Raw genomic sequence first — 17,347 nt, 5'->3', positions numbered from 1 at the left:
CTTGAATCACACATCCATTGATTTCTATAATAAAAAAAATATTTCTGATTTATCAGTAACATATTTCACACAAGTAAACCTACTTTGAAATGATAGTTCCTCAAAAACAATTAACTGAATTTGACCCACCGATTGTCGTCTGCAGGCTACGGCGGCCAGGCGAATCCGCGCCGCAATCCTCCACCCCAGTCACTCCTGACGTCGCGCGTGCGCTGCAGCCGTCGCCGACAAAAAACGTCACTCTTCTCCGCGCGCTGCACTCGTGCTTCGCGTACCAGTTCTATAGTATTGTGTGCTCAAGCTGGTGTCTGATATGGCGGGATTTGCGGGCCTATGCTACTTAACAGGTTGGTCGCGTTCGTTGAAGATGAGAGCATCGATCAACATTATGGGTGAGACAACAATCTCTTTACGCGTTACACTCTTTAAGATATTTAGTGCACTAATCTCCCGCCTATCGTCACTCGTTCGTCTATATCGTCGTCGTTATCGCAATGTACGAAGGTAAATATTGCCTAAAGCCACGCGTAGATTCGCCGAATTCGCATTTTTGTTCTAATAAGGCGAATTGGTACTTTTCTCACTCCTTAATATATTTGAGCTTTTCAGTTAAATTAGAGACGAGTGCAGGCTATTTTTACCCCAATTATATCTTATACTTTTAAACGAGCAATTCTTGTATATTTATTTATTTATATATATATAAAAAATATATATATTATTTATATTTTCGGCGGAATCGTTAGAGCGGTTTCTCGAGATCGTCGGTATACCGACGATCTCGGAAACCGCTCTAACGATTTCGCTGAAATTTGTTATGTGGGGTTTTCGGGGTGAAAATCGATTCTAGCGTAGCCTTAGATCCCGGAAAACGCGAATTTTCGAGTTTTCATGAGTTTTTCTTTCGCGTGTAGTAAACGTAAAATATGGTCGTTAATTTCGCCGCGCGCGCATCGATTCCGCTTAGCTCAGTCGTACGAGGTCGGTCTAATGTACGCAGATAGATCGTAGGTGTCAGGGTTTCGAATCCCGGCCAGAAATAAAATTTTTGTTTTTTGTCTTTTTTTTTGTTTTTGTATTTATAAGAGTTTTTTTTATCTAAAGACGTGATATATTAAATAGAACCGAGCGAAGCTCGGTCGCCCAGATATTATTTATTGAATATTGGCAAGATACGAGTGATTGCCATTTCTCCCATTCTCCATTCTACCCAGGAATCCTTGATTAGGAGTTAGGATTGTTACCTTCTTGCACTTTTTGTTAAAGTCGCATAAACCAAGCCAAGTCTTGAAACATAAAATTCATAGTACCTCTCCCTGTGTGTAAATAATTAATTTTTCTTTTCAGTTACATTTACGCAGCAGGTCTCATGGCCTCCGCCCTAATATCGACCCTGTTCAACGTGCATTCAACTGGCTGATGTCCCTCATCGGGCTCAAGATGCGCGGAGCCATCGTCGCCACTATTCTTCGCAAAACCCTGAGCGTGACTTCTACTGAATTGAATAAGTCGTTCTCGGTTGGAGAGATAACCAACTTTATGCGTCCACTGATACGGACAGGATTGTGCAATTCGTGTCCCAGTTTTCATACTTTGTGGAGTATTCCTTTGCAGGTGCGTATATTTAGTAATGACTAGCTGAAATCGGTATTTTTCCGGAAACCGCAACCGTTTCAGATTTGCTCTTGAGCGTAACGTAATGTGAGTGCATTTGCGCCTTGCTTATAAACTAAATAATAGTCACACGCAGAGCGAGAGCAAGTCGCGTCGCGAGACAATTCCTTTGCAGAAAATGAAATGAAATGAAATAAAATTTATTCGAAACAACACGTTACATCTTGGCAGTTGCATAAGTGGTAAATGTACAGATTGTTGTTCCAAAAAGGATGCCACTCAGCATGTAGACTAGACGTGCCTCGACCGAAGCATAAAGCTTTGTAAAAGGACACGCACTCTGTAAATCCGCCTAATTTGTAGACAGTCCATGATGTAGAGGTCAGCCACATTTACTAGTAATTACCTCAATCGTTAATACATTTTAACGTCAATTTTCAATTGTCACAGCTGTTCATCACCCTGTTCCTCCTGTACCAACAAAGTGGGCGTCTCCTTCCTGGCCGGCGTGGCGTTTTCCGTCCTTTGCTGATCCCCGTGAACAAGCTCTCATCGCCACCAAGATCGGGCAGCTCAGCACCGAGCTCATGAAACACAAGGATTCCCGTGTTACTCTCTTCATCAGTGACCTACTCCTAGGGAATAAGAACAGTGAAGGTGCACATTTGGGAGTGACTACTTCATAAACAGAGTTACAGGTAAACAAACTCAGCTATTGCTAACAAGTTTGGGCAGCTCATGCACCAGACTCAATGAACACAAGGATTCTACCGTGTTACTCTCTAATCAGTGACCTACTCCGGGGATAAGAACAGTGAAGGTGCACGTTTGGGAGGACTACTTCCATAAGCAGAGTTACAGGTAATAAATCTCATTGAGCTAACAAGTTTGGGCAGCTCAGCACCGGAAATCATGAAACACAAGGATTCCCGTGTTACTCTCATCAGTGACCTACTCCGGGGGATAAGAACAGTGAAGAGATTGCACGTTTGGGAGGACTACTTCATAAACAGAGTTACAGGTAAATAAACTCATTGCTAACAAGTTTGGGCAGCTCAGCACTGAGCTCATGAAACACAAGGATTCCCGTGTTACTCTCATCAGTGATCTACTCCGGGGATCAGGACTGTGAAGGTATATGTATGGGAAGACTACTTAATTAACAGAGTAACAAGTAATTTATAAACTCATCACTAAAATGATTGGGCAGCTCAGTACCAAGCTCATGAAACACAAGGATTCCCGTGTTACTCTCATCAGTGATCTACTCCGGGGGATCAGGACTGTGAAGGTCCATGTGTGGGAAGACTACTTCATTAACAGAGTAACAGGTAATTTATAAACTCATCACTAACAAGATTGGCCAGCTCTGCACCTAGCTCATGAAACATGAGAACTCGAGGGTTACTCTCATCAGTGACTTACTCCGGGGTATAAGAACAATTAACGTTTGGGAGGACCACTTCATAAACAGAGTTACAGATAACGAATAGACTCATCGCTAGCAAGATCGGCCAGCTCAATACCGAGCTCATAAAGAACATGGACTCTTGTGTAAATCTCATTAGTGTCTCAGATTTGCATTCAAAGTATGTAGGTTCAAATATCACAGCTCAAGTATTGATCCTCTCAAGTTGAAGTACCTACCCTTCGGAAGTTAGTAAAACTTTAAATTTGCTATTGTTGACAGAGTCCCGAACATTGGAGCTGAAGTACCTCCGCTGGCGCAAATACCTGGACGCGATCTGCGTCGTACTGTGGGCAACAACACCCGTGCTCGTGTGCGCGCTGACTCTAGGCGTACGCACTGCGAGGGCAGCCGCTCGACGCGCCCACCGTACGTACCACGGAAATAGCGCGAGTTAGAGGAAGACGGCAGTAGTACTGTCTCTGACATCTCTGTGCGTAGTCGCCTGTGTTCGTATGGGCGTTGACTCTAGGCTAGGCAAAACTCGACGCATGTATAACAACGAACTAGAATATCTAGTCCGACCTAAGCTGAATAATGCTATCGAGAGTATCGAGGGACTAAACTGCACAGCACACAATTCGACAATGATCTCACGACACATGATACGGGCGACTTCTCCAGACTTCGCTCGACCTCTCTGACGACATGACTTGTTATAATATCTCCCACAAAGTAGTTTTCGTTTGTAGAAAGATATATTTAATATTTTGCAGGTATTCACAACAGTGGCTCTAATTAACATGCTGATCGCGCCTCTGAACGCGTTTCCGTGGGTACTCAACGGGCTAACAGAAGCGTGGGTGTCTATCAAGAGGATACAAAAACTCTTAGACGTAAGCATTTGTTTTTTTTTTAATTAAGTTAAGCTCAACCTGAAGTATATTGACAAAAAAGTTAATTTGGCGTTTCGTACCTGATATTTCACCCGAAAACCGGAAAATTAATAAAAACAATGTCGATGCGATATTATTATATTTGTCAATTTTCTGTTGCGTGACGTAAGGGATAATTTAGTTACTATAAATAAATTTTAGCTCCCAGACATGGACCCAGAGCGTTACTACGACAAATTGAACACGAACCGCAACGAAGACAACATGTTCATGATAAACAATGCCACCTTCTCATGGGCCAAGCCACCCGACCGCAGGGCACCGCAGCCCAGCAGGTGGAGCAAGGGCAAGGCTAAGAAGAAATCTAAGAGGAATATACAGGTAATTACTGCATAATCAACATGTTCATGATAACGCCACCTTCTCCTGGGCCGAGCCACCCGAGCGCAGGACACCACAACCCAGTAGGAGGAGCAAGGGCAAGGCCAAGAAGAAATCTAAGAGGAATAAGTTAAGATAAGAAGGAATCTAAAGCTTTGTACAGATTATCCGCCTCAAAACTCGAACGGCGGCCGCGCGAAATGTAGACGGAGTTTCCGCGCATAATCTGTACGCACCTTCAGAGGAATGTACAGGTAATTACTGCATAGGTACTTGCATAGACAACATGTTCATGATAAACAACACCACATGGACATTTACATTCTCCATTTAAAAACAATATGTAAAGAAGGCCGTCTTAAAGGCCGGCAACGCACCTCCAACACCTCTGGTGTTTCGGGTGTCCATGGGCGGCGGTGATCGCTTACCATCAGGCTACCAGTCTGCTCGTTTGCCGCCTATCCCATAAAAAAATTGATGATATTTTTGCTCCAGGCTAGCGATTCGTCCAACGAAGTTAGCGAAGTGGTGGCACACGAACCGTTCATGCTGCACGACATAGCGCTGGAGATCGAGCGAGGCGAGCTGATAGGCGTCACTGGCAGCGTCGGCAGCGGGAAGACGTCGCTACTACACGCTATCATGGGAGACATGGTTAAGAAGAGTGGCGATATACAGATCCCTGAGAGCCTTAGCAGTGAGTATGTATTTATTTCGGGAGACAAACAGCATGCGATAATACAAAATATAAACAATATGAATAAAACATGAGCCAAAACAGTTTCCACTAATAACAGAAATGCTCAAAGGGGAAATTAATTAAATGCAAAAATAAAGAATTGGCATCATCCAAAGCAGCAAGCAGAAAGTAACTACTATACTTATCTTAAAACTAATACATATGTCTGTAGGTACATAATACTTGAGAGATACATGAATATTAGTGTTTTTTTTTAAATAGGTGTTAAATAGGCTATTTCGTTCGATATTAGAATGATAGTAAGGTACAGCGGGACAAATCTCGACTGGGGGGCAAATGTAACTGGTCCATTTTTTTCATGTTTTACAATGTTTGCATTATTAAATAGAGTGTCCACCGGTTATATATGGTAGGCGTGTTCAGTGGATACATGTAGAACTCAACATCATAGTGTAATATGGAAAAAATGGATTAGTTACAATTGCCCTCCAGTTGAGATTTGTCCCACTGTACCTTAAAATATCTATGAACTAACATCAGTTAGCGTAGTTGTATTTAACGCAAACATTTCTCGTTCTTAATATTTGTGGGGACAAGTCAGTGAAATGAACTTCGAATGGCGGATTGCAATATCATTCTAATATCGATTTGAAGTCAATGCACGAACTGGCGCGATGTGTTATCATTTACCTCAGTTTTTTGCCGATTCCATGTTGCTTTCTGTAACGAACGACATTATTCAGCACTGTTTGTGTTATTTATGTTAATTATACTCCGTTTTTTTTAGAATTAGAAAAGTCGTGTTTTGTTGTCGTGCGATTTTTTGGAAATGAAGTTAAATGCTATTTGACTCTTTTATTTTTACCCATAACATGAACAACTTATTTCCAAGTCATCTTATTTATATTTTCTAGAGATGACTGAACTATTCTATGAAACTTAGGCAAATTCGACCGTTATTACTCTAATCTTAAAAAACGGAGTATAGCCAAAAGTATATTTGGCTGATTATTATTTAACTTTTTAGGTTTCGGCTACGTATCTCAGAAGCCGTGGCTAATACGGGGAACAATAAGAGATAACATTTTATTCGGGAAGCCATATGATGAAACCAAATTCCAGACTGTTGTAGAAGCTTGTGCTCTTACTGGTAAGCAAAAAAGTTATGAGTTCTTGGTCCGCGAAACTTCCCAATGTTAGTGTCTTTAACTAGAGTCTGTTAGCTTCACCTCAACTCAACCACAGAGAAGATTATACTGGGGTTGTGTAAGACCTCCATATGTACTGAAAATCAGACCTTTAGATGATCGAGTTACAAATAAAACGGGTGCCACTTTAGATGGCGTTACACCTTTGGGGAACGCTCGGCTAGATGGTGCTAATATTAATATTTGACATTTTAACACATATCAAGCTAAGAATATGGGCCAAATTGTCAAAACTGAGGTTTAAAAGTTTTGTAGCTTGTGTCGAGAGATGGCAGTCTATGCACTGTGATTACACATTTTACTTTGCCAGTAACTCTCTATAATACTTGATCCTCTTTGGTAATAATCAACCATTATTTATGCTAACAGAGGACCTAAACGTGTTGGGCTGGGGCGCGCACGTGGGCGAAGGCGGTTGCACGCTCAGCGGCGGCCAGCGTGCACGCATTGCGCTGGCGCGTGCGGTTTATCAGGACAAGCAAGGTAACACTAATGTCAGTCTAAGCTAACTGCTCACCAACTATGCTTTGACAAAGCCTGAAACTGCATTAGTTATAAGAATTTGATTGTTGTAAGAATTTGACGTTTAATTCAGAATATTCCAAAGTATCTTTCTAGCATATGAAACAAACTTGGCATTAACTTACCACTTTAGACTTTGGAACCTGCCTGTCTGTAATACCCATAGACGTGACGTGACAGGATAGGGCGAAATGACGATCACTTGTGTTGGATGCCAGATCCTTTTTGGGTCATCTACTCCGTGTAGGTAATATTATTGAAAAATGACACATTTTCAATTTGTTATTAAACCTGTATATTCATTGTTACAGTGTACCTACTAGACGATATATTCTCCGGCGTGGATACACGCGTAGCTCAACACATCATGCAGCGCTGCGTGCTAGGCCTGCTGAAACGAACAACACGGATACTAGTCTCACCATCGCCACGCATACTCGCCCGCTGCTCACGAACGGTGCTAATACACGATGGCCGTATACAAGCATTAGGTAAGTTATTATGACAGGGTCGCCATGTAGGCACGTACAGTGCACTTAATAGAAGAGCTCAGTAACTCAACTGACTGCGCAGCGTGCTGGGTCTGATGAACTACGAGAATACTTTGTATCGGTATCAGCGCTCATATTTGCGTGTTATTGGCGCACTTTGATTGTACAATTTATAAATGATGGCCGCATACAAGCATTGGGCGATTACATTATCCGAGCAGGGTCTGTTATTGGCTTAACCACAAGCCTCCAACTTTCTACCCACTCGCATCCTTTTCGCGTGCTGAATTGTAAACACTCTTTGCCGAAAAATTCAAAGTTCAATACAGAGTTCGTTATAAAAATGTTTTTTTTTTTTTTAAATTCCCTGTACACCTATTCCTCTTTGACGTTACGAATACTAGGTGTATGATAACATAATTAAAACCGTAAAATAATTTATTGAACATGATAACAAATTTTGTTGTTTTATCAGGACCCCCTGAAGCGGTCCTAAGTGAGATCGAGGAGTTCCTTCCGAGCGACTCAGACGCGTTCGAAGAGGAACCCCCGAGAGCTATCGAGCCTGCATCGGACAATCAAGACAGCGTCAGTCGGAACAGCTTGGATGAAGATGTAAGTTCTATTAATTACCCTACGCATCTAAAACTAGATTTTTCTGTCATTGTTTTTGTTATTTGCTAATGATTACTCAAGTGAAAACTTGAGAGTTACTTACATAAAAACTAGCATCTTAATCAAGACGCAACCACGATATACCTTAGTTGCTACTAGTCTGTTGTTACTAACGATTAGAATTCGTTTACAACTAGAAAATCTAGTAAATCTAGTTCAAAATCGGTTAGGTTATTTCCTTTGTACGTTAAAAATGTCTGGTAAGAGTTTCACATTTTGGTGCCGTGACCAGGATCATTTGTTGGTAGATTTCTGAGACTTATTTAAATAGTAGTTATGAGGTAGGTTTATACATATTCTTTATTATTCCAGGAAGCGATGTCAGAAGGCACAGTGGGCTGGTGGGTGCTCGGGCTGTACCTCCGCTCCGTGGGTTTCTTCCTCTCCGTCGCCATCATCCTGTCCCTCGTCCTCATGCAGCTCTCGCAGAACTTCACCTTTGTGTGGCTCACCTTCTGGGTGCGCAACAAGGCGTGCAACATCACCGAGACCACGGCCCATGAGAACACGACCACTCTAGACCACGGGTTTAACGCTATAGACACCGTTATTGACACTATCATGAACATGTCACAACAGTTTGTCAGCCACTTGGACCGTAACACGACAACTGTAAGACTACAAGCGCCGTCTAACATCACGCCCGCATATGACGATGATTTCTATTTGGAAGTGTATTTTGGACTAGCGGGCTTGAATTTGTTGTTTACGGTGATGAGAGCTTTCCTGTTTGCGTATGGTGGTGTCCAAGCGGCCACTAGGATACATAAGATCCTTCTTAGAGTCGTGACAAAGGTAAGAAGCCTACTAGTAAATCTTAATTTAAAAAGGTCATCTTCTATATACATGAATGTATTGCTTTAATTTATTTTTATACATGACAATCATTTTATGTGGAAAAGGTACCTACAGTCGCACATTTTTTAAATGTCAGATTTCGTTTATTGATTAGTAGTTACGTCATTTATATTTTTAATTTTTTACCCTGTTGTTTTAGGCAAAAATAAAATTCTTCGACGTGACCCCAACGGGTCGGATTCTCAACCGCTTCTCATCTGACACGTATACAGTTGACGATTCGCTGCCATTCATTATGAACATATTTTTAGCGCAAGTTTTCGGCTTAGTAGGTAAGTCAAAATCTATTTATAACGCCGTCTTTAAATAAATAAATAAATATTATAGGACATTCTTACACAGATTGACTGAGTCCCACGGTAAGCTCAAGAAGGCTTGTGTTGCAGATACTTAGACAACGAAACGATTTAATGAGAACTTTTGCCATATCTGATTCTAGGGCGAAATTTTCACAACTAAATGTTGCAAACGTGGCTGACAATAGTACAGGCACTTAAAATAAACTATTTTATACCGTGCACGAAATAAAGCATCAGATAATTATAAGAAAAACATGAACAGTAGTGATTTTCAATCCAATTTCTAATTAATAAGTCGAATAGAAGTATATAATAGTACATTACGATACAAGTGCGTAAAAAAGGAAGTTCGAAACGAGTGAGCATAAATTAAAACACGACCGAAGGGAGTGTTTTAAAAATTTTAATCGACACGAGTTACGAATTTCCTTTTCGCACGTGTATCGTACGACGTTTTTCAGTACAGATGACCCTCCGAAGTTTCGACCTGGCATATAATCAACCACTTCTCGCACTAGTGCGTAAAAAAAAACACCATCTGTACTGAAAAGTAAATTAGTTGACTGTGACCTCGCTCAACTCGATTTATTCTTTAATTCCAAATTAGTAAATCGTTTAAATTCGTTATCAGACTTCTTAAAAAGAAGCTGATTTTACTAGAAGGAAAGTAGCCTATTTGACCATCTTTAATCAATACAACCAGAAAAAGACGGTAGTGCCCGTCTTTCGTCTCGTGCAAGAGATTCTCTCACCATGGCTAACTGTGTCCAGCCAGCTAGACTAAGCCTAGAGTTTTATAACGAAAGGGCTGGCTTTAGATTATAAAATAAACTCTACTGTTAGCTCTGCTTTAAAGTTCATTATTGAATGTTTCTCTACTAAGGGGCGGTGGCAGTGACGGTATACGGGCTACCCTGGTTACTGGCGGGCGTTCTGCCCGTGGCGTTCATCTACTACCGCTTGCAGCGATTATACCGCGTCACATCGCGACAACTCAAGAGACTGCAGAGCGTTACTCTGTCACCCGTGTACGCACACTTCAACGATACACTAGAAGGTACAAGTTACTCTACAAATTATGTTCCTAAGGTAGTTTGTAAATTTCGCTGGCTATCAATGGGCTTACCAAGATGACCCTAACTCGCATTCAAAACATATTTGGTTAGGAACCAGCACTCGGACCTTAGGTACTTGCAGCTTGCAGCCCGCGACTAGCAGAGTGTTTTTGAGTTCTTGTGTTTTTTTTTTTGAGAGTATGCACTTTTAGGTTTAGTTTATTGACGATGCATGTTGCGGATATTCCATTGTTTTACTTTTTGACGAAGCTTGTAGCTAATAACGGAGTTTGTATTCAGCTGACGAAGCTTGCGTTGCGGATTTAAGAATATGGCCTCTGAATAAATAATTTTCTAATGAATTGTGTATCCAGGTTTATCAACAATCCGCGCGCTAGGCGCCAGTCCGCGCTGGTCCGACCGCGGCGAGGAACTGGTGGAGGCGTGGCAACGAGCGGCACTCTGTGGCGCCGCCACGGCCCAGTGGCTAGGCCTGAGGCTTCAAGCTTGCGCCGGCGCGTGTGTGGCCGCTGCTGCGTTGTTGGCAGCCGTGCAGCGCACTACTCACGCTCTAGACCCAGGTATGGCCTTGTTAGTGTAGTAGGTATAGTGCAGCGAGGAACTGGCGGAGGCGCTCTGTGGCGCCGCCGCGGCTCAGTGGCTACTTGGCTAGGCCTGAGGCTTCAAGCTTGTGCCGGCGCGTGCGTAGCCACTGCACAGCACAGCAGTTCTCAAAAAGTTTGTACACGTCAGCAAATTTTAATTGATCCTATTTTGTTACCAACATTTAGTAATATAAGTCAACTTTCGTAAGATATACATATACAGGATAATTGTTATAATTAAGAAAATATTATAGATACTAGAGAACCTTAATGACGAAATAAAACTAACTAAAATCTCAATTTATCAAAAAAATCTTAATTTTTGTACAAACTTTTTGAGAACTGCTGAGCAAGTAACTGGTTGTAACGTGGCAACACGACGCGCTTTGTGGCTCTGCCATTATCTAATGAATGCCTACTGTGTGAATAAGCCTTTAACGTTTCGTGAAATTTTACATCACGGGCACAGATCAATACAACAAGATGGCCCTTACAGGGCGACTCGCGGTCACCAAGCATACGACAAATCAGGTTTATAAAAGTTTGAACGCGTGCGACACCGATCAGTAGCGCCCAAGTATACGACCCGCTAACAGTGTCCGTGTCCGCTCGGGAAAAAATCTTAAATAATCAATTTTGGTTGCAAACAATGGTCTCTTACAGCATAAAGTGGTGTGGCAAGTCTTCTAACACTTCTACATGTAAAAAAGATGGAACAACATTCCACAGTTAAGTCAAATTAATTATTTTGTTGAATATTGTTTATTGTCCGCGGAGTTCATTTATACTGGTCAATATGGTTGTGCTGAGCGGCGCCGAGGCGCGTCCATCCCTCTTTACCGAGTTAACAATGTGATATGCTATCCCTTTCACGTAAACGACTAGGCATGGGGCCATGTTAGTTTATGTCTGTTGCGGGAACTTCGTACTGCCGTTCGTACCATGTGCTACCATTTTATGAAATATAAAAGAAAGCAGTATGTAATAGTGAATAATTATCTAGAATCTGTAGAGTCTGTAGTGGTATTTAGTTCATTGATTAGTTTAGAATATTTAGTTGGTTATTTAACTTAGTAAAAGTAAGTAAAAATGCACAGTTTAGTTATTAGTTACTAGAATGATTTTTATTGAGATGCTATCACAATTATCATCCTCCTTGCGTTATCCCGGCATCGGCATTCGCCACGGCTCATGGGAGCCTGGGGTCCGCTTTGGAAACTACTACCAAAATTTGGCGTAGGCACTAGTTTTATGAAAGCGACTGCCATCTGACCTTCCAACCCGAAGGGTAACTAGGCCTTATTATAATTTAATTATAATATTATAATTTGTTGCAAAACAAATTCACCACAGTACTGGTACCGGTACCATTGTCTATAATAGACATATCCCATTCCCATCCCTACTGCTAATCATAAAGGCGCGCCATTATTTGAAACGACCAATGGCAGCACCGTGCGCGCCCGCCTCACCAAGCAAGGATTGGTGATTTGCGTCTCGAACAATATCGCTTGCATTTGGCTTCTAGTGGGGTGTTCTGTGATCACGGGTAATCATTTTGATTCTGACTCTGCAGCTTTTTAAGTCTGTATTGTGTTCCTTACTTGTTATGTTCCGTTTAGGTCTGGTGGGTCTGGCGATCTCCTACGCGCTGTCTATGACGTCAATGCTCAGCAACGTACTAAACTCTTTCACCGAGACCGAGCGGGAGATGATCGCTGTCGAGCGCGTCGGCGAATACATCACGCAGGTAATCGGATAACTTTGAATTTTGTGTGATGTGTCAATTTTAATTAAGAATAAGAATAATTTACTGAAAAAAACCTTATTGATAATGTTACATTTATGAGTTTACTTATATTACGTGCAGTATTACGTGCGCCCAAACTAGGAAAAGAATCCTAACAAAACATAAATACACATATACTAACACCGTAAAGCAAAATGTCTATATGAAGTGAAGGAACACAAAATTTAATATTTCCTACAGGTGGAGAGTGAAAAAATTGACGGCGAGCCGCCTCCGTACGGCTGGCCCTCGCAGGGCGTAATAAGCTTCGAAGATGTTCATCTTAATTACAGGTAATACTCGTAAATGCTTAAATACAATCGAAGCTTATAATGGCACCGTTTGCAGCCGTTTCTTTCTTTTTTGTAAAAACCTCATAAAGACGAGTAAGACTATACTTCATCTTCCTGAATGTTTGTAGAATCCATTAAATCGTTATATTATGATATATTGTTAGCTTAGTTTATCGTTTTAAAATTGCGAAAACATGTATTGCAGTCAAAACGGTCGGGGCGCGGCGTTACGCGGCGTCACGTTCTCGAGTTACCCGGGAGAGAAGCTCGGCGTGGTCGGCCGCACCGGCGCCGGCAAGAGCTCGCTACTGCAGGCTATCCTGCAGTTGGCGCCGACGACGGCTGGACGGGTGCTGGTGGATGGCGTGCCAGTCCATACACTACAGCTACACGCGCTAAGGTACAGGGAGTAGTGAGGCTCCTGCAGCATGGCATGCATGGCAGTTGAGGCGAGCTACCCGGGCGAGTAGCTCGGCGTGGTCGAGCGCCGGAAAGAGCTCGCCACTACAAACTATCCTGCAGTTGGCGCCTACGACGGCTGGCCGGGTGCTGGTGGCTGGTGGATGGAGTGCCAGTACATACACTACAGCTGCACACGCTCAGGTACAGCGAGTAGTGGGAGTTTGTACAATTCCATACAAGGTCGTGCAAGAGCTCTACTACAAGCCAAACCTGCTGCAGCTGGCGCGGCAACAGATGACGTCTGGCCGGGTTTCAGTGTAGCTGCACGCGCATGTAAAGGGAGTAATAGTGTATTGGTGTAAGCGCGGCGTTGTATTTTCGAGTCCTATTATATCAATTTAAATTCTCATGTACCTATAATATTAAACCAGGTAACACTACAAAATATAATCTAGAATTTTATATAACTTTCCATTTGTTCAGGTCCCGGATAGGCATGATCCCGCAAGAGCCCTTCATCTTCACGGGAACCGTCCGCGAGAACGTCGACCCGCTCCGCCAGCACTCTGACACCGAAATATGGCGCGCCTTGGAACGGTGCGGGGCTGAAGAAACCTTGCGTGCGAAGGGAGGACTGACGGCATCTGCTTCGGAGTTGTCGAGAGGTGTAGCCCAGTTGTTATGTGTTACGAGAGCGCTACTACAAAGAGCTAAGGTTAGTTGAGCCGACTTTTTTCAATGTGAAATATGGCGCGCCTTAGAACGGTGCGGGGCTGAAGAAACCTTGCGTGCGAAGGGAGGCTTAACGGCATCTGCTTAGGAGTTATCGAGAGGTGTAGCGCAGTTGCTGTGTGTTACGAGAACGCTACTACAAAGAGCTAAGGTTAGTTGAGCCGATATTTTTCAATGCGAAATATGGCGCGCCTTAGAACGGTGCGGAGCTGAAGAGACCTTGCGTGCGAAGGGAGGTTTGGCTGCACCAGCCTCGCAGTTACCTTGTGGCGCAGTTGCTGTGTGTTACGAGAGCGCTTCTACAAAGAGCTAAGGTTAGTGGTAAACAATTTTTGGAGAGATAATATGGTGGAATCTAGAACGGTGCGCAATCAAAGATACATTTTCTAAATACGTGCGAGGGGAGGGTAGGCCGAACCTGCAGCGCAGTTGTCAGGTGCAGATGAGTGTTCTGCGTTACGAAAGCGCTTCTAGGAAGAGCTAAGATTTATTTTAAATCTATAAGTACCTACCATTACCAAATGCCAACAACAGGGTCGAGTGGAGAAAGCGAGGGGAGGCCTTTGCCCAGCAGTGGGACACAAAAGAGGCTTCTTCTTCTTCCTCCTACCCTTATCCCACGTTATGTGGGGTCGCTACAACATGTCTTCCTCTTCCATTCTCCCCTATCTTTCGTCATCTCAACACTCACATCTTTCTTTCTCATGTCATGTCCTCTTTCACACAATCCATCCATCGTTGTTTGGGTTTACCCCTCCCTCTCCATCCATCAACATTCATCTCCAACATTCTTTTGCCTATATGACTCTCATCCCTCCTCATTACATGACCGTACCACGCCAACCTGCCACTTCTCATCTTTTCCGTTATAGGCGCAACGTTCAAACTTCCCCTAATATACTCATTCCTGATCCGATCCATTCTGGTCACTCCACACATCCATCTCAACATTCTCATTTCCGCTACGTGCACTCTCCTTTCATCCTCCACCTTTGTCGCCCAGCATTCAGATCCATACAATACAACAGGCCTCACAATCGTCTTATAGATTTTCCCCTTAAGTTTAAGGGGCATCCGTCGATCGCATGTTGTCCCTGAGACCTGTCGCCATTTCATCCATCCCGCATTTATTCTATTTTTCACGTCACGGTCGATGCTTCCGTCATTTTGGAATAATGACCCAAGGTACCGGAAGTCGGAGCAGACTGGTAGGTATACACCATCTAAGGCAAAAAAGGACACAAAAGAGGCTAATTATAAAATTATATAAGTACCTACTTTTGGTGCGAAAATATTACGACGTTAGGTTCCGTGTGCAAGGCCTTGAGGAGCCAAAAATTCATATAATTTAGATTGAAAATTAACAATGTTTCACCATTTCAGATCGTCCTAATCGACGAAGCGACAGCGAACCTCGACCAAGAAACGGAGCGGCTCATCCTCAGTACCATCCGCTCGGCGTTCGGCGGCGCCACCGTGCTGCTGGTGGCGCACCGCGTGGTGGGCGTGCTGGAGTGCTCGCGCGTGCTCGTGCTCGGCGGCGGCCGCCTGCTCGAGTTCGACACGCCTGCGGAACTTCTCGCCGATCCCACCTCGCAGCTGTACGCGTTAGTACATGCTCATGACCAGTGATGTCTTCAACCGTTGCACATTATATTGTAAACGTGCTTTTCAAAAGTTGCGAGTGATATTGTAAAATCGGAGTGATAACGGTAGAGCGCGCTTCAAACTTCATGCGGCTCTCTTTATTAACAGAGTTCGCGCGTACTTCAGTGCTCGACGGGCATTCGGAGGGTGCTCGATTTTATGCTATACTGAGTCAATAAAGTAGGTGTTCTTGTCATCGAAAACCGGTGACTAATGTCACATAATTATAACGGTTCAAAACTTTGCATGATATCGGGTTGAAACGAAAGCATTGTAATTAGGCGGAAATCAATTTATTTTTCTTAAACGACACAATTTTGTACATTGAGAAGACGAAACATACCTAATACAGACTTAAAATTAATTTAGCAAATATATGTACTATGAATGATGGCATTCCTTTTACGTTAAGTAAGTATTATAATTTGGCATGCCAATTCCATCAGTAGAAAAAGGCGACAAACTGCAAAAATCTATGAGGGTTGCCTTCTCATAGAAAATTATATCGCGTCTTTTTGGCAAAGTGGGTTCGCCAGAGTGTATTATGTTGTATTTGAACGAAAACAGTACTATTTGAAGTCAAACATAATAAGACTAAAATATTACTAGTCTAGAAAAGGTTACTATGATATAATGTGATCTTATATTAATACGAGTATGGTGAATAAATATTTGTACTTTTAATTTTAGGTTATGTTAATTATTACTTATGAATTCAAGTATTTATAATAATTATAATAGAACAGTTATTGCCAAAGTTTACTTGCAGACTGTACATGTAATATTAAACCATTTTAGTGTAAGTATTCGTGAATCATGTTGCTCCATTAAATTAAATATCGTTTTATAAATAATCATTAAACAATAACATGACAAATTAATTGGCAGGCGGAAGAGATTAGGTATTGTTTTCAGAAAAAAGCATAAAAGTAAAATAAGTAATTGGTAATATTGTTCCTGCCTTTTTTTAGTTAAAAAAAAACACTGAAATGACTGAAATTGCAAAAAGAAGTATATAATTAGTTACCTTAGTCAATTAAATAAATATTTAAAAAATATGTGCGCCTGTGTGGTGACGGGTTAAGAATTTCACCACCCCTTTCTTCCCGTGGGTGTCGTAGAAGGCGACTATGGGATATGGGTTAAATTGTGGCGTAGGCGAGAGGCTGGCAACCTGTCACTGCAATGTCAGTTTCGTTTTCTTTCAACCCCTTATTTGCCGCGAGTGGCACTGAAGCTTTAGTAGTTTCATGTGTTCTGCCTACCCCTTTATGGGATACAGGCATGATTGTATGTTGTATGTATGTGTTAAAAAATATAAGATTCGACCTTATGACTTCCTTATGTAATAAATATTATGCGAAAATAGCTGTAAGACAATTACTTTGTTAATTGAATTATGTTATCTCGTCCTAGTTTCCCTTGTGATATTATATTTTTATATGCAATACTCGAAACTTTTATTTTGGCGTCACTTTTAGGGGTTATGTAATCCATTCCTTCGCTGAACATCTGCTCTATTGTTGTCCCTCTCAGGAGATAAATAAGGGTTCTAAAAAATAAGGGGCACGTAGACAAGAATACAGTCTTTGACACGCTGTGCGAACTATACGCAACTGTTTTGAGTCGCACCAATACACAGGAGCGATAGTGAGAGGATTGTGAACGTTTGTACCTACTCTTGACTACGGGCCAAGGTGTACAGCTTGAAAAAAAAAGTAGAAAATAATGGGGGCGCCACCGTCTATGTAAACCGTTATGCATGTGGTAAC

At 42.3% G+C, this 17,347-nt stretch overlaps 1 protein-coding gene across 1 annotated transcript; it reads left to right on the top strand.

Moving 5' to 3' along the window:
- The first annotated feature begins 89 nt into the window (after positions 1-89).
- On the top strand, positions 90-16,688 carry LOC125225241 (ATP-binding cassette sub-family C member 10-like). The gene is given in 27 exon segments (XM_048128852.1): positions 90-288; positions 291-323; positions 326-392; positions 1,348-1,403; positions 1,406-1,614; positions 2,065-2,097; positions 2,099-2,141; positions 2,628-2,704; positions 2,852-2,945; positions 3,305-3,413; positions 3,415-3,451; positions 3,799-3,918; positions 4,120-4,299; positions 4,795-4,996; positions 6,027-6,149; positions 6,577-6,690; positions 7,041-7,220; positions 7,696-7,835; positions 8,208-8,690; positions 8,893-9,025; positions 9,936-10,109; positions 10,482-10,688; positions 12,335-12,462; positions 12,703-12,794; positions 13,000-13,194; positions 13,680-13,911; positions 15,312-16,688. Coding segments are annotated over 27 exon segments (3,909 nt in total). The 3' UTR covers positions 15,561-16,688.
- The last annotated feature ends 659 nt before the right edge of the window (positions 16,689-17,347 follow it).

The sequence above is a fragment of the Leguminivora glycinivorella genome, chromosome 1 (assembly GCF_023078275.1).
Source record: "Leguminivora glycinivorella isolate SPB_JAAS2020 chromosome 1, LegGlyc_1.1, whole genome shotgun sequence".
NCBI lineage: Eukaryota > Metazoa > Arthropoda > Insecta > Lepidoptera > Tortricidae > Leguminivora > Leguminivora glycinivorella.
Note: the sequence above shows the minus strand (reverse complement) of the source record. Positions and strands in the feature narration are given on the sequence as shown.